Genomic DNA, 25,838 nt, shown 5'->3' on the forward strand with positions numbered 1-25,838 from the left:
TAGAGGGAGCAGTCCCCGTCTCGGAAGAAATTAGAACAGCTGTAAATAGCTTCTGTCTCTAACAGTCGCCAACATTCGTCATAACCTCAGCTTGTGACAGACACCCAATGTGCAACCAATGTGATTAAGAATGTCACATTACTGTGCACGTTGGCAGAACATCGCTTCTCTCCAAATATGTCATATGTATATGTATTTCCATATGTGTATGTTTCAAGGCAAATGGCTTTAGTTTAACATAAGCTGCCACATGTTGTGGGTCCTAATGCAATAATGTGTTGAAGGTGTTTCATATGCCCAGAAGAATTTGAGAAGGAAAACATGAAAGGCACATATGAAAGTGACAAGTAAAAACACTGACCTGATACACTAACAATAGTTATGTGATTTATATTGGTGGGACAATAACAGTGCCACAATTAGGCCAAAATATGAATACACTTGTTTCTCTCTCATTAGAATACACAATAAAACCATTGACTGACCTTGTGGTCTGAAAATGTTAAAAACGATGAGTGACTAGTAAAGGCATGAGTTTAAGTATGCATAGTGGATCTAGTGTCTCAATATAGCATTAGGCCACTGTCTGTGTAAGTCATATGTTTTTCTCCAGGAGCAATACAAAGTAGGTATTATACCCAAAGTGTTTTTTGTAAAAAAAAAAAATAATAATTTTAAAAAACACACAATACTGTATACTGCATGTGACAATTATTAGACAGCTTTTGCCACAGAAATATAAAAATGTCTTTCAGAGCCATCACTGTATTTTGTACATCCATATTACTTTTACTTTACACAAAATTATTTCAATAATTAATGTGTGATTAATTGCACATTTATATCTGCTCTAAAAAAACAACAATTTCAAGTTTTTCATACTTTTATTAATTAACATAAAAGTTTATATGTTAACCTAATACAAATATGGTTGTATCTTTTAGTTAAATTATACAGTGATTTTATAGTAATGTAAAGTTATTTGAAGTTAAAAAGACGCACAGTACTGTATTGTAAACAGGAGTGTGAAACATTGATTTGTAGTTTTCTGCCACTCGATGGCATTAGCATTTCATGCTGGACATTCGTGACAGCAACCGTGCGTTTTTCTTTGCATGCTGGTTAATTTCGAACATGAAGGAACTTGTGAGTTTCAAAGGAGTTTGAAAGCGCCCATGCAGACCTCTTAGAGAGCTGGAGCAACCGAGCTGGGCACTATCGAGAGCGTTCTCTCAAAGCGGTGGCGGTGGCGGTGGCGGTGGCGGTGGCGGTGTGTCACAGTCCAAATGGTTCCTCAACTCTAGTTTTCTGTCATTTAAACATTGCACATATTAGCTACAGTGCAGTTCAGTGCATTTGTAGAGGGTAATTCATGTGAAATTGTATTGAATTGAATCAAAATTCATTGATTAAGTTCATGCTGCGTAGCCTGGATATTGTCTTGTAATCTTGTATTGATTAAGAACTCAATTGTCTTATTTTTGTGGCGGGATTATAAAAACCACCATTAAATATACTCAGTGAGCTGTCTTTGTCTATAAAAATTGACATTGCTTGTATTGTTCTAACCCCAGCGATACCCTTGGTAGACCCTGTCCGGAGGGGTCCAAAGAAACCTTGACTTCACCCCGAAGCTTTTGTTTTTTTTCATCTTGTGTACTCTGCTTCTCACTGAATCTTTGATGTTTAGCGTCTTCCTAAGATAATGTTTTCTGCTTTATTCGAGAATCTCCCTTCGTTGCCAAGCTCAAAAGAAGTCGTGTTCTTACTGCTGATCAAAACTGAACATGGAGAGCTGTAATGATGGGGATTTGCAAAACGCAGGTGTCTTTTATTGCAAAAATCCTATCATTCTGTTCAAGGAACTTTTTATGGATGATAGCTTATCGTACGAAAGAGCCCCAAATACAGAAAAAAAAATAACTGAAAAAATATATATTAGTACGTTACTGTTGCCAAGTGAATTAACATATCCATCTGGTGTCTGATGCTTTCCCCGCCTCTAACACTCTAAAAGTCCCTCCTGCCCCCATTACTGGGCTCGAATGGCCTTTCCAGGACAAGGTCACGTTGTTGGCTCGTGGTTTGAATGTGCCACCTGATCCCAAATGTGCCTGCGGGGGCCTGGCGCACCAGAATTCTGGCAGCAGCCACTCCGTAGTAGTAACATGACGCAAAACATGTCTGGATCATGGAGTGTGGGTCTGAACCACGCACGTACCCAAAACATTATTCTGTGCACTCTGGCATTGGTCCTTTCGCTTTTTGATCTGCATTTCCTCTGGGGTAATTGTTCATTTCTGGTCTCTTTGTTATTGTGGTCTATTTTTTTTCCTTACAATATACATATTATTGATATTAAAGATTCAATAATATAAGCATTTCAAACATTATTCATATAAAAATTACTTGACTGCAGAACACACTACTGATTGGAACATTAGAATTGTGAATTTAAGGGTATTGACAGCGTGGGAAAATCCACGGCAGTGGGTCAATCTAGCTGGAAATGAGACAGGAATTCCCACCCGGTCGAAAGGGGATCTTCCTCATTGAACTTTTAACAAACCTTCATCAAACAGAGCGGAAAGGGGGCGTGCCTATAGTTTGGCCCACTATGTCACGTTGCAAACCTCCACAGAATATGTACATTAAAATGATGACTGATTGAATTTGAGTCAAAGTACTGTATAGTTGACTTTATTTGTTGGCTTTCTTCAAGTTACTCTGGATTTTTCAGTTTGCTCAGAAGTGGACATATTTGGTGCATATGTTGTGTTGATGTTCTACTCTCTTCTTGACCCACGTAACAGGAATTATTGTGAAAATTGATTAGTCATTTTTAGTATTGTAACACTCAATGTCTGAAGAACACATTTTGATGGTCTTGGTCTTGGCTTATCACTGTCTTGTTTTGTTCTCGACTCCCAAAAGTCTTGGTCTCTGTGAGTTCTTGTCTCGCGCAATTGTTGATCTCGGATAGTGTGGTCTTGAGCAGAACACTTCATTTATTTTCTGAATGATTGGTATGAGAATGTATTCAGTAGTAGTAGTAGTACTAGGATATAATGAGTATACTGTACTGTAAATATCATAAATAGTGATGCTCGCATACCGGTAGGAACACCATTATAAGCTTGTGTGCTGTAGGCTTGCTAGTGTCTGCTGCATTTGGCATTCATCAGAGAGAATAAATGCATATAAGACAAAGTCTCCCCCTCGCACCCTCTGCTTACCTAGTCTGCTGCTTCATATTTAAGCTGTCCCCCAACGTCATTATTTAAATCCAGTCTGACACGGTGGTTCAAAATGAAAGAAAAGCATACTGCTTTCATCAGTATTGTGTAATCCTTTCTGTTTCTCCTCCACGTTGGTCTGATTTGTCACACCTCATTCCTTAAACAATGATTCACCCTCTTCCATGCCCACTGGGATCTTTTTATATCCAAAGCATTCATTAGGCATGTGCTACATCAGGCAAACGTTGCACTGTTGCCACGAATTTCTAATAATGCTCACTCGTCATATGATCACACAGAAATAGAAACCAAAACATCCGGTGCCGTCGAGAAATACTGTCATCTTTTATAAGAATGAGTAAATGAGGTAGTTCAAATGCAGTATAAACTCGATTTACGAGTAGCCGGGTTTATGAATAATTGGTTACGGGCATTTTCAAAGAAAAGCTACCTTGGTGAATGCACAATTTTCCATCCGTGAATATTTTCAACATGGGTGTGCGCAAGGATCAGTTCTGCTTTTTCTGGGTATTTTTATTTTTTCTTTAATTTTGAGAATGTTAAATTGTAATTTACCTTTTTTTTTATCTTTAGACGCTTACCATAGGTAAACAAAGAGAGAGAAAAATATCCCAAAAGCACTGCAGCTAGCTTGAAGGAGTCCCTCAGCGGAAGCTAATGACAGCTATAGCTAGCTGCCTCAAGCTAGGTCGTGGCCATCCAGTGTCAGCCTGGGTTCAAACTTTGGCTACCTTACAAGTGCTTAATCTGTGTTAGTCTTAGGGTCTAAATAAATCCCTTACTAAACACCCAGCCAGGCTGTCACAAATGCCACATAATTTTGGGGTGTGACAGCCATTTTATGTCTTGCTGTATCCATAGTCAGGAATTTGGTCATTCTAGGGTAATGTTTGTGGGTAATTTCATACCATACATATTTATATATTGATATGTATACAAATATATATATATTTTTTTAGAATAATGACTTTTGTTATAATTACCTGGTAAAAACCAATCGGTGTTGAAGCAGAGACACAACCCAGATACTGTTATCATTGAGGAAGAAGCATGTTGCTCATTTCCTTTTCCAACCAACCATATGTCCTTCCTTCACAATACTCTGCAGCCTTGGGTTGTTTCCATTATTTTGGGATTTTGTGTGTCGTCCCTTCAAGACAGTTTTTACGTGGGCTGATTTGAAATCCTTACTATCCGGTAAGGATTTGTGCAGTTTTGCAAAAATAAAAAATTCAGCAAAAAAACAAATCTTTAGCAATTCTGTAAAACCTTTTTTTGCTTTTAAAGGATTCAACCTACAGAGGATGATTTATTAATTTGATTTAAAGTTGCCAGCCGTGAAATTAGGTATATTGTATCTGCACAATCAAATTAGATCCATTCCAAAAGCTGCATCTGAAATTGTACATTTAATGAAGAAGTTTCAAGTAAACTAATTGAATTGTTTGTACAGTATGTAACTGTGGCCTACCAAACAGCCACTCATCCATTTTCTATATTTCTTTGGTTCTTCAGTTCAGGGGTTGCAGCAACCCCAAATGATTTCAGGCAAGAAGCCTGATGCACGCCCGAACTTTACAAGACAACGTTGTCTTCATCAAGAAGTATTTTTTTCCCCACTTTGTGTCGAACGCCGTCCTAGACTCTTGCAAAGCCCATTAAACTCTGTCCTTTCTCCTTTTATCCTTCCATCTCGCCAAATAGCCTTTATTCCTGAAGATTTTGTCTCATTTTGATCCGCTATTATCTCATATCTTATACTAAGTTTAAACTCTAACCCCTCAGTACAAAAGCTGTAATAAAATAATGTCTGATTTTGATGCTCTCAGAGGTTTACATTTAACTTTGCTTATTGTCGTTATTTGAATTGTTTAACAAATCAGTCTCTCCGTCGGGCGAAGATGAAAAACCATTTAGATAGTATTATCAGAAAGACTTACCCAGTAAGTGTCCTTCTCTCGCCCCAGTACATGCTCACCGAGAGTGTTTAATCTCATTAGGAGTGTTTCGTCATGAATCACGTGCCGTCGGGATGAATCGTTTGATTATACATTTTGGTGAGTGTGCTGCTGGAGTGTCTTGACAGCTTCCTCTGTGTATTTATTTTCTTGTCAGAATTTACTGCAATGGGAAGTGCCAGGTGGTGAAGAATGGGCGCTACCCCGCCACTCTCTCCTGCAATTGATTTGATCTTGAGCCCTTCACTTCATTCGCCGTCACATCTGTCTTCCCAAAACACATTGGGGGAAAATATTGTTGAGCCTGGTTTTGTTCCTTGTGACTCACAATAAGCAATAAGCATAAATAACTGTGACTGTAGGTCACATTTTTCTAGTAGAGCTTGTTCTGTCTACTTTTAAAAGGGTGGCTGAACGCAAAGTATCCAGACATGTCACACTGTTTTTCTTCAATTTCTTTCTTTTATTTACACTAGTGTGCAGAGGTCTTGGGCCACCTCTTGCACTTAATACTCATGACCTCTTTCCAAGCAGTCATTTTGACATACTGTAAGTAAATACAGTACAACGCTCAAAATAACTTTTTTTCTTTGCGGAGCACTCTTTTATGAAAATACACAAATAACGTTAGTGATATTATAAATTATTTCATAAAAATTATAAAATTTATAATTTAGCTCATAGGCTACACTTCCTGGCTGACGTACTGTATGCTTATGCCATAATGGAAGATCATTAACTTGTATAATTTTAACTCTAGACACTTCTTAAATTGCCTGCTATTTTTCTGTTTAAAGTTTGATACTCTCTGCCAGCCAGACTTCTGTGAAAACCTAATTACCCAAGTACTTCATTCCAGTGTAACAATGCGTGTCAATCTTTGGTTAGCTTAGCTATTAGCATGACTTCTCCGTCTTTGTTTGTAATCCTTTCATGAGAATGATACTTATCAGAAGTGTGAATCTTATTCGCCACCATAGAAGTGATGACTACTGACTTATAGCAAGTCCGCAACGTGTTTAGCCGCACTAGTAGCAACCAAAGTTTGTTGCTGACTTGCTAGCTAGCTGGTGCTGCGTAAATAGCACCAAGCTTGCTTCGCTCTCCGACCTGGAGGTGTCGTGAGACTGTCTCAGTGGTTCAGTTATCGTAAATACTTAGAAATCTGTGATTCTCCGTTTTGCTATTCAGTGAGGCTAAACGCTTATTTTGAGTCTTGCTGTTGTAGTAAATGCAACAAATCGATTTTTGATTTTTTAGTTTTTAGACATACAGGTACAAATTTTATATAGTGTATATTTTATTTTTGTATGAAAATTTATGAAAAAGAGAAACATTGTACTGTACAGGACATTTTTTTAAATAGAAATACCTTCTTACCGAGTTGTGTGAATCCATTTTCCCACCCTTTTGTAACATGCTGGTAAAAATGTGAGGAAAATTCCCTTGGATTGAAAATCATGACATTTCTCCTTTCTACAGCCTTTCCATGTCTGATCCCCAAAGATTTAAAGGCTGTGTTCATCTGGAGGTGTGATATCTAGCAAGGCTCAAGCCTGTGGATTTTTTTTCCCCTTTGAGTTACATGAAACACAATATCCTATATATATCTAGTCTTACATACATGTTTCTTGCAATGACAGACCTTGGGCTGCCAGATATTGTAATAATCTTTTCATGGGATGGCGAAAAATGCAACAGAATTTTAAAAAAGAATAAAAACACTATACAAAATGTATGCATTATTCTGAAAACTTTATTCTCTCAATTTAATTGTGCAGGGAAGTGGAAAGTCACAAGATGTCAAATGAATGAGACTACTGAGTGTCATGCTTCTATGTATGTTTTTACATCCGAAATATTATTTCCGCTCTTTTCTCTTTAATTCTCAAACATTTTGCTTTTCAAATCAATACACTGACTGCTTTTCCTAAAATACATTCGGGCAGTGTATGGATTCCAAGAGCTTTGTTGTCTTTGTTGACCTTTTTGAAAGTTAGCATTTGGATATTACATAGTCAGCACAATCATGTTCAGGTTTTGGTATGTCCATAAAAATACGGTATCAGTCTGAGCTGGCTTCAGTCTTGCACTAACAAAGATCAAGAGTGACGTGTCGGCTTATTGATCAGTCAGTCCGTTTGTGCGAGTGGTGATTGGCTTGTGACACAGGCTGCGTTGTGACATTTTCAACGGTCCCCAGAGAATTTGTCCCCTGACTGGTGACCTGGTGACTTTTTCCTTGATAAGCAACTCGAGGTATTCAATTGTGCTTTTTTGAAAAGACGATGTTTACAATTACAGTATCTATGATGATAGCCTCATATTTTGTCCATGAATTCAAATGTACATAATAAGGCCTGTTTGTTTGTATTCTGAGTGAAAGGATCCAGGCTGGTAGAGAAGTATGATGTTCTTGGTACTTGGTTGCCGAGTGTGATTTTATCAGGACACTGCAAATTCCCTTAACAATATGGTGAAGCCAATGCAATGTTACATACAGCATGTAAAGCTTGTTTTTTTGCTGCTGTATAGATTGTATCTACAAAATGCGTACTGAGACCCCACATTTGAATAATAATAATAATAATAATAATAATAATAATGCATCAGATTGATATAACGCTTTTCTTTCTTGAAACTCAAAGACGCTTCACAATGGATCCATTATTCACACATTCACACGGTGGTGACTGTAAGCTACTTAAGTAGCCACAGCTGCCCCTGGGGCAGGCTGTCGGAAGCGAGGCTGCCAGTGTGCGCCTACGGCCCCTCCGACCACCACCAAACATTCGCACCTTCCATACACCAGTGTGAGTAGCACTGGAGGCAATGTGTGTGAAGTGCCTTGGGAGAGCGGGGATCAAACAGCCGACCTTCTGCTTACTGACCGACCGTTTCTACACTCTGAGCCACGGCCGCCATTTTAGTTTAGATCTTCTGGTGGCATTTTTATTCTCGAATGTTTGCTTCCTGAATTCCCAAACATAATCATATTTGGTGCCACATTTGAACCAAAGCAACTTCATCTTTGCTAGCCTTTATTAGGGAGGTAATTATTTTTAATTACATTTTGTAACATACGATGTGAGACTGGATGAGTTCTTGATTTATTATTGAATGTACTGTGTAAAATGGGTTTCTTGCTCCTATGGATCCTGTTTTAATTTAAACGCCTGCTCTGTTTTGACACTTATGGCGGCAGTTATTATTGCTATATTACTATATTAAGAACATTTCCACAGTTGGCTTGTTGATTGATGAGAATTTGCATGAAAATAACAGTGTGGTAGTAATGATAATTACAACAATAATTATGAAAAAGCTAATGGGGTCTCGGCGGTTGCATCGCATTACAGTGATGAGGATGGCGAAGACAGACGCTGATGTTGAACAGGATTCAGTCTTGCATGTGTTTATTTGTGCAGGTCACTGCCAGTACATATTGATGCCTGCATCTAAATGAGCACGATCAAGTAAATGTATGTACGTGTACACGTGTGTTGCAGGGGATGATGTATCTGGAGGAGCGTAGGCTGGTCCACAGAGATCTAGCAGCCCGCAACGTCCTGGTGAAATCTCCCAACCATATCAAGATCACCGACTTTGGATTAGCCCGCTTGCTTGATGTTAATGAGAAGGAGTATAATGCAGACGGAGGAATGGTAAATCATGCTAAATGCTTGCATTTACACAAGGTAAACAAACAACAGAGCTGGGTTACTGTGTGAGAACATATCCTTGCCCACTAAAATATTTTACATGTTGAAAATGATAATAACCTTGAGAGAAGCATCTTTGATAATCCAAGGCTGTGTTCACACCAACATTATTATACCGTAGTTAAAGCGACAGTGTGTAGAAATGCTTAATAATTGTAGGTCTAGTAATTGCTAATTATATTACACATAGGTCATGCCCCACCTTACAGGAGGCTGACGTGTTTCGCCGCCATCTTTTGCTACGGATATCCGAAGGAGACACGCTTAATGAACGTAGTAATTGGTGGTGGCCTTGCCAAGTGTGGTCTCTCTGAGGCACCGTAGTGCACATCCTTCAAAATGGTGCTTTGAACTTAGATGTTTGCCACTAGATGGCAAAAGGTTCTACACACTGTCCCTTTAACAAAAACTAAGGAAATAAAAAAGTAAAATGGAAAGCACATTATCATTGACAAAATAAAATAAAATAAAAATGCATTTTTTTAAATGAAAACTAACTGAAACTGCATCTTAAGTTAATGAAATTAAAACTCACTGTAATTATGCCGAAAATGTCCTTTAATATTTTATCAATATATAAAATACGCAAGATTTTGGGGTTTATTTAATTAATGTTTTTATTTCAGCATTTCTGTACTTCCATACAGGAGAAAGAAGGTCAAACAGTAATTTGAGAATTGTACTTTACTTTATTACGCAACATTTTTTTTTTTACTTATTTTTTTTTTTAGCTTGCACTCAACACATACTCCATCTATAAAAATAAAAAAATAATACTAAAATTATTCTTTTTTTAAAGACTTAAATGTTTTAAAAACGAATTTAAACGAACTAAATAAAAATAATCTAAATGAAATGACAATTCCTTACAATGAAAAATCCCAAACTGTTATAACTCTTGTGCACACTTGACATAATTGTTTCAGACTGGTTACAAATATTACCATATAAAACAGCAAGTGTATCCCAGCAGACCGTGTTTTCAGGTAGTGACGTTATACATGACATCATGTTTGGTCTGATGTGAATGTAACTGAACCAGTATAAAAATAAAAAAAGCACCATATAATGTTGTTCCCGTTCCACCCAAGTATTAAGTACAAATGCTGACATATCATTCTCTTAAGAATGCAAGCACACCTAAGAATGTGGCGCTACCCAATTTCAAGCAATCATTTTTGCTGCCAGCCATGAATGAGTGAGCTACTAAGTGAGACACCAAATACTTTAGATTAATACATTACTATTTGATCAAAATTTCCATAGTTTTCTTGTTCCATTTAACAGTCAACATTAGCTGTAAAAGTTGTAATCATCTAGTTTGGGCACCCCAAAAATTTTAGATAGATGGAAGCAAAAGCTGTTTTTTTTTACAATTAATAAGTACATAACTGATTAATTGGAAATGCATGTAAGAAAGAGTTGAAAAGCAAGGAGACCAAATTAAATACCCACCAGAGAAAAGGTGTAATGTGGAAACGGAAAGGCGGGTCCGTAAAAGTGTTTTCTCTTAAAAATCCATTTCCAGCGAACCTCATAGATTGCGTAAGAAGATTTCACAGAGTAAATGTGATGTCGCTTTTAGTTTTGCGGCCGGCCCTCTCTTTAGATTGCAAGCCGAGATTTGAGGATGCGGGGAGTCAGTAGGTGGAATGAGGAACAACAAGGTCATTAATGCAGCTCGAAGCGTGCTCGTGTAGCGTCTTGTGGCTAATCAGCAACAGCTTGTAATTTGATTTTGAGTTTTACCGGCAGCACAAACAAAGACACGTGTGGTTGGTTCAGGTTACAAGTACCAACAAATGTTATTAAATTACAGTCCATACCGCATTAATGCTGATACATAAATATTCATAAGCTGTAGGTGTCTCAGTTAATGTATATTATACAGTGGCATATGTGTGTGTTTTTTTAACCCGACTGATCATTTATGACAGATAACGTTTGAGGTTATAAGGTTTGAAATGAATGTGTGTGTTTAATTTTCTATGCAAACCTTATCCAATAATAACCAAGACTGTTTAATAAAGTCTATAGGCTTGGGACCGGAGTTTTAAATAAGCCTTGAAAGAAATATACATATCAGTCATGGAGCTCTCAAGTTAATTTGACATAATCAAACATTTTCATTGGTCGTCAGTCAAGTTCACTGAAAAGTGACGATCCCCGGTGAATGTTTTGTGCTCGAAGTGATGTGTCACTGTTCTCCCTGACAGATGCCAATTAAATGGATGGCTCTGGAGTGTATTCATTACAGGAAGTTTACTCATCAGAGTGATGTTTGGAGTTATGGTAAGATTGCATTACACCGTTTTCATTTACTATGCCATGGGTCATTTAGAGATTTTAAAAAATTAATAATTTTGTTATAAATAAATAATACATGAATCATGTACATAAGTAAAAACAGTCATACTGAGTCCGTAGAACCGTCTTTTTTTTTTATTATTATTATTTTTTTAGGCCATGTTCCTGGTATTGTCACTTGTTTCCCATAAGCACTGATTTCATTAGTTTTGGAACAACTGAGTCTATATTAAGCTCCTGTGTATCCTTTAATCAATTAGTCCTTCTCATTCTGTTGAAAGTCCAAATGCATCTTGTCAGTTTCTGTGATTAATTCCCTCTGCTATTCTCTGTTTCTTAATCCCAGTTTGCTCTTTGATCTCCTCTAGCTTCTGACGTGTCTACCTTTCAGAGAATGCACAATTTGTTTCCTCTTTCTCTTCTCTCTTTCTTAGCATTTGTACTTCTTGTGTCTTACTTTCCCATTTTTATTTTTTTAACAATAATCTGATTCATTTTAGGGGTAACAATTTGGGAGCTGATGACCTTTGGAGGGAAACCATACGATGGAATTTCAACCAGAGATATTCCAGACCTCTTGGAGAAAGGGGAGCGTCTCCCGCAGCCGCCCATCTGCACCATTGATGTCTACATGGTCTTAGTCAAATGTGAGTTGGAATTCTAACATTTTGTCAAATCATCAAATGCTTTAACACTATCAAGAGTGCAGGCAGTGGTGCAAATCTCCCTTGATAATTATCGAAACGAGGCATTATTGTATTGAAGCCAAGCTACAAAATGTTCTGAACCTAAAAAGTAAAAATGCTAAAATAATAATAATAATAATAATAATAATAAATAGAGTGTTTCACAAACGTGAGTACACCCCTCACATTTCTGCTGATATGAAATTATATATTTTCACAGAACAACACTGGAAAAAAATGACACTTTGACACAATGAAAAGTAGTCATTGTACATTTTATATCATCTTATATGGCAGTATAAATTTATTGTTCCCTCAAAATAATTCAAAATACAGCCATTAATAGCTAAAGATCTGACAACAAAAGTGAGTACACTCCTAAGTGAAATTGTACTCACTTTTGTGAGATACAGTATTAATGTGTGTATTTATTTATTTATTTTTTACAAATGTACATAAATCTGAAAACACCAACCCTTGTTATCTTTTAAGACTTACAACAGTATAAACTGAAAATTGTTGTTTTTGCACACCAACCTCGGCATCTTTACTCTCACTTTATGCATGCGCAATGTATGCATTAAAAAGATTTATGACCATGCACATGTATTATGTATTGGTTGTGTGGAAAGTTATTTTGTAGTTTCACCATTCTGTTAGACAAACAAAACTGCAAACTAACAACAGCAACATTTTACTAAACAATCTGTTTTGAATCACTTGGTTAATTTAGCAGACTGAGATGTACCCGTTCAAATGGTTACAATAAATGCCATTGTAGGATTGTTCTGACCAACACACCTGAATTTGTCGAGAAAAAAAAAAAGTTTGTAAGACATGCAACTTATTCCGCTCAAACTGTCCGTAACCTCACTACCAACACGTTGGCTTCATTGATTGCTCCCCCATGTCCTGGCATGGTCCTGCCAGTAAACCTCGGATTTTGTGCCAGTTTTACCTCAGCCTGCAGGCTCTAGTCCTGCCAGTCACCTTGCCTTTTGATGACACTTTGAACCAGCAGCCACCTGGCAAGCAGGCACGCATTCACAGCCGAATGGGGTCACTGTCACCTATCTGGAGTGTTGTTGCATCGCGATACATACAACTCCCAAGAACAACACATTATAAAAGTGGAGGAAAGGCAATCTTTTATTCTTTTTTGAAAGGAAAAAAAAAGCTCTTAGCCTTCTTCTATATTTGCTATAAGACGGAGCTTCTCCATAAATCTCTTATATTCCATTCCTCTGCATATTTGATCTAATTCATTACGTGAAAATATGTGGTCGTGGTCTTTGCCACAATCATTCTCCCACTTTTCCTTTTATGCTTGAAATGAATAAGAAGTGAATTTGTGTCCAAAGCAAAAATTTGACATAGTTTGATCCATGTGCCGCCTTCAACATTAAGATTTCAGTAGATGTGCAAATGCTTGCGAAACCAAATTTCCGTGCAAGCGCAAGGCTCGTTATGCTCGTTATAAGAGAGACTTGTACTCGGCAGAGTGACAATTTGGTGACAGTAAGTCGAACTGAACTTGCGCTCGCTCAGACCATGTCTAAATATTCGCACAGGTGCTCTAACGCGATTTTGGTGGATTTAATTGGGAACAGGCAGATTCTGAGCTCCCAAACCTTCTAAATAAATGTAAAAATCAATTATTTTTTATTTTATTATTGTCGTTATTATTATCATTATTGTAGTATTTTTTAATCATCCCACTGGCTGGCACAGATATGGGGGGCGCAGGAATGATCGGGTGGTCGACTTCATGGCGCAGATGTGCTTCCTCCAAGTTGGGATTCTAGTGTGCAGCTAGCATGCCACATTGAAAGGGAATGAAAAGAGCCGCTCTGATGGGCCATGGTTGAAATCAGCTGTGACCAATCCCACAGCTGCGTAGTCCTCCCGCTCGCGGAGCCGCTTTCCTGCACTCGTTTGCAATATTACCAATATCGGGTGTAACCCGTCTCCGCATGGATACGCTACACGTCACGCAGGATTTACAGTCACCAAAATCGAGCTCTAAGGTAGCGAGTACTGACATGAACATTGACGTACTGTATTTAAGTAAGGTCCAGTTACTCCTCCATCAACTTCCAAATGCTTAACGTAACTCATGTGTATCAAAACTTGACATTATCATCTTGCAATCCTTCCAGGCTGGATGATTGATGCAGACAGCCGACCCAAGTTCAGAGAGTTGGCAGCAGAGTTCACCAGGATGGCCCGTGATCCGCAGCGATACCTCGTTATTCAAGTACGAGTCGGTCAAGACTGTTGGAATACACAGTCAAATTTTCAAAACATAACTTAAAAGGGGGAAAAAATAAACTTTGGAATGTGGTTTGGGATGCTTAATCAATATGTTCAGTTTGAGGGGCCGTTTCCATTTCTATGGGATGGAGAAAATTTGCTTGTTTTGGAGAGCAAAAATGCAAACTTGAACTAAATATAAAACTTAAACTTTAAATATAAAAATGATCATTTAAACAATTAATTAAAAGAAATTAGCTTTTTTTTAAATGCTAAAAAAAAAAAAAAAAAAAAACAGCCAGATGTCAAGAAAAGTAGTTTCATATTGTGTAGTTGCATATTGTGTGCTACTCAACAAATTTAGTTTCATCTTTGCGACATGAACATTTACTGCATTATTAGTCAATGTGCATTATACAAGTAGAGAAAATTGTTTCTGACAAGACCTGAAGAACCAGCATGGCATGTAAATGATAATAAGTTAATGGTCTTTTCAGCTTTGTGTGAACGCAAACCGTTTTGACAGCAATGTGGTCTCGATGTTGAACTTTTCATAAACGTCAAGAAAGAAAATGTCCTGGTTTTACTTGATTGTTTCTCTCAAAATCTATTCAGAATATCATTCCGAGCCAAAGGCTTGGTGATATTTATATTGTAGGATCTAATGTACTAAAAGACTCCATCATTACAAATGGAGACATGATATTCCACCCATGTTAACTCAATTTACAGAGCTTGAAGTAATCCCCATGCACCCCACATGAATATGTATGAATATAATCAAAAGTAAACTTGATACTGAAGATGTCCAGTCGCCAACTCCTCCTTTAAACTCTATTATGCAACTCAAACATTTATATGGATTTCAAATATTTATTCTCTCAAGGTCAATATAATGTTAAGGAAATCAGTTTTACCCTTAAATTACCTTTACCCCTGTAACATAACGACAGTATATATAAAATATTACTGATGCCTTTTAACTAAGCCAACACACTAGATTACAGTCAAATTGCTGTCATTTTAAAAGGCTGACATTAATATGTATTTATTTTCTTAGCCAAACAGTTTGGCTCACTCCCTTTTGTCAACTTAATTGTCACACTTAATTGTGTTTAGTTCCCTCAGGGTCACTGAGAGGAAATTCTTTCGGAGGTAATCATTGTTTGACATGCTGTAGTTAATTCAGCAAGGCTGTGACTCTTTATCTGAGACACATTTGAACTCTCATGACATTTTTGACAGATTTATCGTATCAATTGTTCTCAGGGGGACGACCGTATGAAGTTGCCGAGTCCAAACGATAGCAAGTTCTTCCAGAGTCTCCTGGATGAAGAGGAGCTGGAAGACCTGATGGATGCTGAGGAGTATGTGGTGCCCCACTCTCTCAATCTCCCACCGCTGACGTACACGTCACAAACACGCATGGATCCCAGCAAGGTATTGTCTTTATATCTATTCACCTTCAAAAAGATGGATTATAGTCTCAGAGGTTCATACATGGGTGTGGAGATTTTGATCAAAATATATAAATCAGATTGAAAACAATCTCCTCTTTGTCTTTTCTTTTTTCTTTCATCTCTTAAGAAAATGAGAACTTGAGCCGGAGCGATTTCGACAATTTAGCAACAAATTACAGCACAGCACGAGCATGGAAGTTTCATTTAACAGCTGCAGGCGGACCACAAATTGTGATCCTTCCATGAGACAGAAGGAAATAATACTCCTTGCATTTAACTGTTCAGTTAATATCGCACACTGACTGGCTCGTGTAATTTTAAAAGATACTGTAGATTTGCTTCTGTCCATGAAGATGTTATCATTTTGTACAGAAGTCAGAAGTGTTATGGGTGACTGGAGAGGATAAAAAAATAATAATAATGATTGAAGTAGAACTGGGAATCAATGGGGCAAAACAGCTGAAAATGAACCTCCAATGGAAATCAGGATCACTGGCTCCTGGATACTTTTAAGACTTTGTGTTTTTGTTGTGCTATTTAATTAAGTGCTATTGTTTTCCATTAGTTGTCTCAAAAGCTGGTTTAGTTTTTTTCTATAAAACAATTAAAAATAAATTTGGATTTCTTTTTGGGGGCATTGTGCAATTTGCAAATGTATAACAAATTTACCTTAGTTGTCCCACCAGAATACTAAATCACTAAATAACATAATCTCCGGACGACAAAAGCACACCTGATTTAAACTTGTGACAGCTAGATTTAGCCATACAAATAAATGTGTACAACTGTACGGCTAAAGGTTGCAAAGGTTAGTTTCAAGTAATTGACAAAAGATAAATTGGGTGGTCAAAATTTTGATTTTGAGATTTCTCCAAAAATACCCTCCATAAGGTCTCTATTTTCATTTCCAAGCATCCCAAAAATTTAAATTGTAGTCTGAATGTATGAAAATAAGTGATTAGTAGACATGAATGTGCATCATGAGCTAACATGTTTTTAGCTTACTTGTAGTGAGCTCATCTGCCTCAAGATAACTATCCGAATTTCTCACCTCTAACGTCATTTCACAAATGATTTATATAAATGCACATAGCAACCAATGAAAGTCGAAAATACATCATAATGTGACCCTCCAGCATGAAATCGAACAGAAGACGCATGTATGGCCGTGTTGCCTAACAACGACGGTAGGTTAACTTCTACCTTATAGTAGAAGAAAAATGAAAATTTAGATGTTCACATATTCAAATTCTCTTAATTCACTTAATTCCCTGATTTATAATACATGGAAGTACCGCAAAAATTGCAATTGCAGTTTCAGCAATTTTAATGTTACAAGGTTGAAATTCCTAGTTTAGAGAAAAACGTGTTAAAGGCTTTGGCACATTCGCATCTGAACCTAAAACCACCAAATTTTGATGATTCGTCCATCATGCTGCCATAAAAGTGAATTGAAAGATATTCACATTTGTGTGCTTACAATAAGTCTTTTGTCCCTTTCAATTTACGTATATTGTACTCCAAAAGTACAGATTTAACCTTTTGCGAGATAGATGAGGTTGATACCAAGTTTCCCAGATCAATACAGAAATGACACGCATCTAAAATCCTCTGCTTTTCTCCTTTTCTCTCTTCTCTCCCAAACCAGTTTTGCTACCAGGATCCTAATTTCAACAGGCAGAACGTGATGGCCACCCTCCCAAGGGTAGCCTCGGTTCCGCCTTTGAGTGGCACCTGCCTCGTTACCCAGGACCTGGCTTCGGGAGGGCAGGCTGCTGGTGGGTTTGTCCGTGCCAAACAGGAAGATCCGCGATGCAATGGCACTTTAAGGAAGCAGGCCTCCCCGAGATCAAGCGTCCTTGTGGCTGGATCAGCACTTTCTACCGGGCAAGGTAAAACGGACTGAGACGGTACTTAGAACTTGAAGAGACTGCTGAGATTGGTGATATTTTATGACGAGATTTGCGTCTGCATAATTCAAATCTCCATTTTTACTGTGCAGCTACATCATTTAGATTAAGATGGTATAAGTTGGTGGCCATTATGTTTCTGTTGCCCCCCCTCCCCCACCCTCACCCCCAATAGGTGGGCGGGAGGACTGCAGTGGACAGCGTTACAGTGCAGACCCAACTAGTCTCCTTGCAGAACGAGCAGCCAAGGGGGAGAAAGAACAGGATCCTTACACAACTACCATGAGAGAGAAGAAGAGTTCAGGTTACTTTGACAGTAATAAGTAAACATACAAAGTGGAACTGAATAAATTGAGTGTAGAAACATCAGACACTTTATTACTCCGGTGCCAGAGGACAGCAGGTTAAGGGGGAAAAAAAGTGTCTGGAGAGAAAATATACTCGCTAAACAGAATCGGAACTGAAAATGACACTAAACATTAGCTATAAGATTAAAATGTACTAATATAGAAGTAGTATAAAACATTTATAATATCAGCAATATTACATGTTTGTTTTTCACACAATTCCTGAGTTTTGATTTTGACTTTTGAGGTTTGCACAATAAATGTTCTCAAATGTAAATGATTTTCCTGTGTGCAGAATACACCAACCCCGTTGAGGAGAACCCTTTCATTACACGTCGCAGAAACGGAGAAGCCCATGCAGTGGTCGATGGAGGAGCCTGTCACACTCTGCACATGGCCGGAGCCGCCTCCGCCGCCGCCGCCGCCGCCGCCGCCGCCGCCACCCCCGGCAGCTACTCCGCCCACAGGAGCGACGAGTATGTCAACGAGCCACTTTACCTGAATACCTTCCTTAACACCGGGGACAAGAATGGATTAGCTTCTGCCGTCTCCTTCTCTGTCCCGGGGACCTCTGCTGCCCAAACAGTCTCGCAGACAGTCAACAAATCAACATCAAGCCACTCGGTCCCATCCTCTGGATACGTGCTCGCCCCAGGTCACCTCCCCCACCCGCACGCGGCGTATCCGTCGCACACCCTGCATCCCGGGCATTCGGGACATGCTCTGCACTCAGGCATTACCGGTGGCACCATCATGGTCGATAAGAAAGGCAAGAAGGCTGCTTTTGACAATCCTGAATACTGGCAGCACAGCCTGCCTCCGAAAACCTCCTTGCACAACCCGGAGTACCTGCAGGACTGCAGCACGCGCTTCTTCTACAGGCAGAATGGACGCATCCGCCCCGCTGTCGCCGAAAACCAGGAATACTTGTCTGAGGCGGCTATGAAAGCCGGCAATGTGTTACCGCCTCCTCCATACAGACAGAGGAACACTGTGGTATAGTCACCCACCTGTAGCACGGAAAATGAGCCTCGAGCTACCCTCACTTTACAAACATTTTCAAAGTGGGTTCTTCTTCAGCCCGGTGTGAAAGCCTTTGTGATTTCATCCTGGCTCAAAGACTCAGCATGTACTGACAGTGCTACGTTAGCAGTATTACAAAAAAATTCATACAATTCCTATGTTCTGTTTTTTTCCAAAGCCAGCCCTTGTAGGTCCAGAGACACAAAAGTAACCAGTAATTAAGAATTATAGATTCATTGCGAATGGGGAAATGATCCAAAAATAATGGAGCCCAAAGAGAGGATTATTGCCATGACTGATTCATTATACTTCCACTTTCATAATCATAAAATAATAATCCCCGTCGCCTATTTTCAATGCTTCCTACGGAGTTGAACTCGCTCGTGGCAGCAAGTGCACATTGGCATTGCTTGTGTTTATCCTGTGAAAATGATGCAAGCCCGCAGAGTTGTCGTGACTTGCCAGCAAAAGGTCAGTCATGCTAAAGCCCAGATGTTGCAAACCCACACACTTCTTTTACATGTTCTTGCGCCAGTAATGGAATTCAATTATTTATCAAGTGCAGTATTGTTCTTTACACGTGCCGCCAGCCTTGACACGCCAATATAATCTCCAAATTTAAATTCAGAACTAAATGCATTAGCGTTTCAAGATAAACCCGTTGCCACCTAAAATGTATTCTCCCAGAGAAGTGCCATTAACCTTCAGATGGAATACACAGTGTTCTTGTGCGATGACTGTGCGCAGAAAGGGTCAACGCTAAATAAATGTCAGTGCAATTTTATGGAAAGTTAGTTTAACGGATTACTGGCATGACTCAAATGTAAATGCTTAGAAGGTAACCTTATCTACGGTCTTGTTTTCCGTCTTGCCATTCAGCCATGAAAAGACTGATGATAGAAAAGAAAAGAAGTTCTATAGTGAATTAAATGACAAAATAGAGGATGACCAGAATTTGGGATTTATTCGGGACAGTCCCGTATGAGCCTAAATCATGAGGGATTTCTAAATTCTTAGAAGGTAACCTAATCTTCGGGCTTGTTTTGCTTCTTGCCATTCAGCCATGAAAAGACTGATGATATAAAAAAAAAAGAAGAACTTTTACAATTACTTAAATGATAAAATATAGGAAGACCAGAAAACGGGACAGTCCCGACGAGCATTGTGTCCTTAGTCCCAAGGGATTTCTAAATTCTTAGAAAATAACCTTATCTACAAGCTTATTTTGCTTTTTGCCATTCAGCAATGAAAAGACTGATAGAAAAGAAAATAACTTCTATAGTGAATTAAATGACGAAATAGAGGATGACAAGAATTTGGGATTTATTCAGGACAGTCCCGTGAATTGCCTAAGTCATGAGTGATTTCTAAATTCTTAGAAGGTAACCTAATCTACGGGCTTGTTTTGCTTCTTGCCATTCAGCCATGAAAAGACTGATGATATAAAAAAAAAGAACTTTTACAATTAATTAAATGATAAAATATAGGAAGACCAGAAACGGGACAGTCCCGATGAGCATTGTGTCCTGAGTCCCAAGGGATTTCTAAATTCTTAGAAAATAACCTTATCTACAAGCTTATTTTGCCATTCAGCAATGAAAAGACTGATAGAAAAGAAAATAACTTCTATAGTGAATTAAATGACAAAATAGAGGATGACCAGAATTTGGGATTTATTCAGGACAGTCCCGTGAATTGCCTAAATCATGAGTGATTTCTAAATTCTTAGAAGGTAACCTAATCTACGGGCTTGTTTTGCTTCTTGCCATTCAGCCATGAAAAGACTGATGATATAAAAAAAAGAAGAACTTTTACAATTAATTAAATGATCAAATATAGGAAGACCAGAAAAGGGGACAGTCCCGATGAGCATTGTGTCTTAAGTCCCAAGGGGTTTCTAAATTCTTAGAAAATAACCTTATCTACGAGCTTATTTTGCCATTCAGCCATGAAAAGACTGATAGAAAAGAAAATAACTTCTATAGTGAATTAAATGACAAAATATAGGATGACCAGAAATTTCTAATTAATCGATCGTTTTTTAGCCTTGGTCCCTCTGTTTTGTACTTCCAAAGAAAGGCCAAGTCCATATTTTGTAAGGTGCCCCAATCATTATGTCCATATAGTGTTCTGAAGTTTTCATGTAAATTTGTGATATGGAGATGACTTTGTGAGTTATACAAGTCAATTTTTGCTATACAGTGTTATTGGCACTCGTGTGTGCATAAGTATATAAGTGACCGTAGTTGAGAGTCAGCGTAAGGCTCCATAATGGATCTGAATGGAAAGAAAAGCCTATCTTATGGAAGAGAAAACCAGTGGGGGCTCTCGTGCAGCCAGAGTGGCTTTTAGCTTTTTTGAATGCTACTTCATCCTCCTTGTTCCGAGGGGGGGGAAATTGTGTTCCCCAACATCTCACCCACTGCACCCACTCAGAAAACTTCCACGACAGGCAATGGCTTGTAATCTCAAACTCGAACGTATTAGCATTCTACAAACGTTACCTCACCAATGCATCAATGTTGCGAAATCTCGGCAGTAAGATGGTGCAACAACTCCGATTGTTGACCACAAGTGTCATTCTTCGCCCTTTTACTTTTCAACTTTATGTGAAGCAAATAGTAAAAGCAGGCACACAATTTTTTCGGGGGGGGATATCAAATAATAAAAAGTTAGCAACAATTTCCGCTATGTTCCACTTTAAAGGTTCCACTGTAGTCCAGAAAGGGGTGGGCGGGTTTGAGGGCACAGTCAGTTTTATGATGAAGACTGTTGTTTAATGTGTTTAGTCACATCAGTTTTACAGTACAACCCCTTTTTCAGCTGTGCTCATCCACTAATTCAGATTTATGCTTATTTTTCTTATATGCACCAACAATGTACTTTCATTGTAAGGAAGGAGAATATGTATAGATGTCCAGAAGAGGGGAGTGGAATGTTTTTGTTTCCAGCTCATAGCATATCGCAGGCAATAAAAATGATCATCATAAATGGTTCCGTTTTATATTTTGTATTAAACTAGTAAACTGTAGAAGAAACAGTTTTTTTCATCATTCATATTTAACTAGCTTTCAGAAGTCTCGAGGCGTGAAGCCTCTATTCCCATTAAAAAATATATAGTGGATGACTTCAGGAATTGTGCAAACAAAAGTTTTTATTGTTCTTATCATTTACAGTTTATTTACTTACCTCTCCTGGGTCCCAATTCAGCATCTTGGTCATTTTTCCGTATGTCTCACCTGACATGATGGATTTTTTTTTATGTTCCAATTTAAAAAACTGATTAGATGTCAAATTGATTAAATGTTAATTATCTGTATGCGTTATCTTCAAGAAAAGTACAATTCACCACTAACCCTTGAAATGGAACAAATTATTTTCCGATTCTAAGTCACCCTGCCTGTGAGTGACGACTTTAGATGGTTTACCCTGTCTAATTTTTATTTATATGCTTTGATTTTTCATATCACAAGGACAGTCTGTCTTTTTGCTCCTACACAAAAGACATGGAAATGGTCTAAATGAAAGAACTGGAAATGCACATGCTTCTGTGAGAAGGTCGCTCGAAATCACTCAGCGACGAAGAGTTGCTGGCAGTGCATCAATAGACTTCAAAACAACCACTGAGGTTTTTTTTTTACAAAACACTGTGTGTGTACGTGTAATATATTGTATCCAAAGCGTGTGTGCCTGTCACACATGATTTCTAAAGTGTGCATTAATACAATGCTGTCGCAAAGGGGGGACATTTGACCAAGCACAGTTTTACAATGTAATTAAGTGTATTGTAAAAGTCATCAATATTTTTGTTATAACCTAATCACACATTTCGATCACGTGTCGATCATCACGTATTGTTGAATTAAAAATACATGAGTATTATTTTCGTAGGTGGCAGCTCTAAATATGGCAACGATGTTCCTTTTTCAAGCTGAAGATTTTCTTGATTTCTCTTTGCATTGTTGCGTGACTATTTTTTTTTTGCAGGGCCTCTTTTCTGTAAATAGCTATGCAGTATACATATACAGTATATATATATATATATTACGTACGCATAATTTGACACATTTTTTAAAATGCTTGCAGGGTCTGTTGTTGGCCCATCATCCCCCTGTGATTGTGGGATTGTACTTTCAGCACAACTTGGTGAACTGTGACCTCCGCTCTCGCTCACTTTGTTGCAGTTTTTATATTATTATTATTATTATTGTGTGTGCGTGTGGTATACTCACATATCCTCCATAGCTCACTCAATAATATTCACCTCTGATATTTTGTACTGTTTTAAGATACCCTTGCAATACTAAAAGATATTCAATATTCAGTATCACGTTTATCAACAGTTAGACTTAATGCTCTGGTATTTGAGGTTTGATTTTATTGGGTAATTTAATTTGATCAGTTTGCAATGATTTAAGTTGTTTTTTGTTTTCAGGGGTTGCGGATTTCTGTAGCAATATCGTCACAACCCTGAGGGAAATAAGCCTCCTAAAAAAAAAAGAAGAAAAAGAGACACATCATATTGATGGAATTTGGTCTTTTAAATACTCTTTCAAAAACTAATGTTTGGGCTTTACCAATATTGCAGTAATATTTTGTATTCAAAAATAACTTCAGGATTTTTACTAACATCTTCATCTGACCTTGCTTGGCATTTTGTGCATTAGTCACAAGTGAGAAGAAGCTGAATGAATGGTGCGGTACAAATTGGGGCACCAAGGTTTACTGAGCTTATCATTCGTTTGAGAGTCGCATAATTAGTTATAAATTTACAGGCCCGGCTATCAGGAGGCTTATAATTTCAAGACCATTTCATGGATGCACAATTTTCCAATCAGACTGAAGCACAACTTGTGTTGTAAATAGAGGCTGCGTGTGGAGAAACAATACACTGTAAGCTAATGACTACTGAGATTATGTTGAAATGTTATATAGGGTGGGAGTGATATCCACTTTAGTTCAATTAAATGTATCTGCCTGGTATGGCAGGCTTACTACTGTTGATGCTACTTTTACTGTATTTGTAAATGTATGAATGTTTGCACAGGTTATTTTGTCAGCAAACCCAGCCTGGTGTAAGATATATAACATCTCCATTTGCAGCTCATGAAATTCTTCATTTCCAAATTTCACTTGCAAAGAACGCTATCATGAGAACTATCAATGATTTTTTTCATGTCAAAACAAACAGACAAAAGACTGGGAACTACTTTATAGGGCAGAAACAGTTTCTTTCCACTGCTTCATTGGTACATTTCTGTAAAAATGACATTTTAAAGATGTATCCCTCTGTTTTGTTACATGAATCTGTCAAAACTATATTTTTAATTCAATATAAATAAAGATCAGTCAATATTTAAAGATGGACTGTGCTTATATCATTTATTGGGAAGAAAACTGAAAGCAAGAATTTGCTGTAAAATTGTATTTGCCGTGCCTAATTGGTCACCAAGAAAATCTCTGTCTGAGTCTGACCTCATTGTAAACTGCAGACATGCCTAGTTTCACTTGCGTATGTGGCTGTGCTGGTGGTCCGAGTACAATAACAGGCATTCCTATAATGAATCAAGTATTATTGCCTTGAAATATTCATACAAACATCCATCAAGTTTTGGCTCCTGTAAAACCCAGACCGCATGTCTTTCTGATCCACCACGAGGGTATTCAGGGTTCCCAGTCCAAGCTGTGAGAAATACAGCACTTGATTTTTATGACCAGCACAAATCCTTTGTGGCGTAAATCTGTGCCGAGGCATGTTAGACCGTGCGTTGGTAATTTGGCATGATGTGCGCAATTTGAGTCATTTTGCGAACAATCAAAGTGACTCCTCGAATTCCCTTGAAATGTCTTATTACTTATGTTTGAACATGTTGGTAGGCACTGTGTTTATATACGAGAGGAAAATCACAGACAGTAGTTTAAATGTTTATCTTGTCCATGCTCCATTCATGGTTTAAATTACAAATAATATATATAGAGAGAGACTGTGTTATCGACATTTGTATAGCTTTTCGGTTACTGGTTGGCTACCACCCTCTAATTTGTGTTTTTGGCTTCTTTAGCAAGCAAGCTAATGAATGTTGAATTTTCGTAGAAGCCGAGAGGGAAAAAAACAAAACAACAAAAATACATGGATGAAAATGGTGAATTTGTTTGCGAATACCTAGATAGCCTTCAGTCTTGTTCCGAACACTAGTCAAACAAAGTTTTAAAACTGCTCATGCTAACATTGACAAGCTAGCGTCCCCCAACAGACAATGTCAATTAGTTACCGTTACAACCAGCACGTCCTTATTAGTTTCCTATTAGAATTAGTTTGAACAATTCCTTTGACACATCTCGCATGGGGACATCACTATGATCGAGGGAAAGCACACAGCGATCCATACGTGACCGGAGAAATTGGCATCTGCATGCGCCATCTACAAAAATTTAAAAGTTACAAATTTGCTAGATCGTTAAATCAAATGTTGTCTTCTGGATTCTTAAGAGCTGTTGTTCTTATGTTCTGTTACATTCAAATGTTTTTGTGAGTTGTAATTTTTACTTAATTGTGGCATTTAAACAAACTATGAATGTTAAACGTATTAACTCATTTAGAATCAGTACACATTATTGTTGTCCGAACATTTTGCACAGGAATTATTTTCGAATAAATGAAACCTTTAAATAAATGTTTGTTGGGTTTATTTGATTGAAATCGTCCTGAATGATTGCAAAAATCGAGATTTTATTTTGGGATCATATCGCCCTGCCCTAGTTTCTTCTGAGTGTTGTTTGAATAATAAGGTACAGAACCTTCGTAATGGAAGAGCGAAACTCAGAAATCCAAGATATTACCAACTTTATATTAAAAGTTTCTTTCAAGCAGACCACAATAGCTCATTCTGTCTCTGTCCTTTCTGAAGGGGG

General features: G+C 37.9%; 1 protein-coding gene across 4 annotated transcripts in view; it reads left to right on the forward strand.

The window, feature by feature from the left end:
* Window positions 1–25,308, forward strand: part of erbb4b (erb-b2 receptor tyrosine kinase 4b) — a 196,819-nt gene extending 171,511 nt beyond the window's left edge. For 3 of the 4 annotated variants that reach the window (XM_086090655.1, XM_086090657.1, XM_086090658.1), the window contains 8 exons: window positions 8,728–8,916; window positions 11,157–11,232; window positions 11,748–11,894; window positions 14,093–14,190; window positions 15,456–15,626; window positions 17,295–17,538; window positions 17,732–17,860; window positions 18,199–25,308. In XM_086090655.1, coding sequence (XP_085946781.1) covers window positions 8,728–8,916; window positions 11,157–11,232; window positions 11,748–11,894; window positions 14,093–14,190; window positions 15,456–15,626; window positions 17,295–17,538; window positions 17,732–17,860; window positions 18,199–18,905 — 1,761 coding nt within the window. In that variant the 3' untranslated portion in view covers window positions 18,906–25,308. The remainder of the gene's footprint in view (window positions 1–8,727; window positions 8,917–11,156; window positions 11,233–11,747; window positions 11,895–14,092; window positions 14,191–15,455; window positions 15,627–17,294; window positions 17,539–17,731; window positions 17,861–18,198) is intronic. The other variant, XM_086090656.1, reaches the window with a different exon arrangement.
* The last annotated feature ends 530 nt before the right edge of the window (window positions 25,309–25,838 follow it).

The sequence above is a fragment of the Leptonotus elevatus genome, chromosome 12 (assembly GCF_054856555.1).
Source record: "Leptonotus elevatus isolate MCC_2025b chromosome 12, RoL_Lele_1.0, whole genome shotgun sequence".
Lineage (NCBI taxonomy): Eukaryota > Metazoa > Chordata > Actinopteri > Syngnathiformes > Syngnathidae > Leptonotus > Leptonotus elevatus.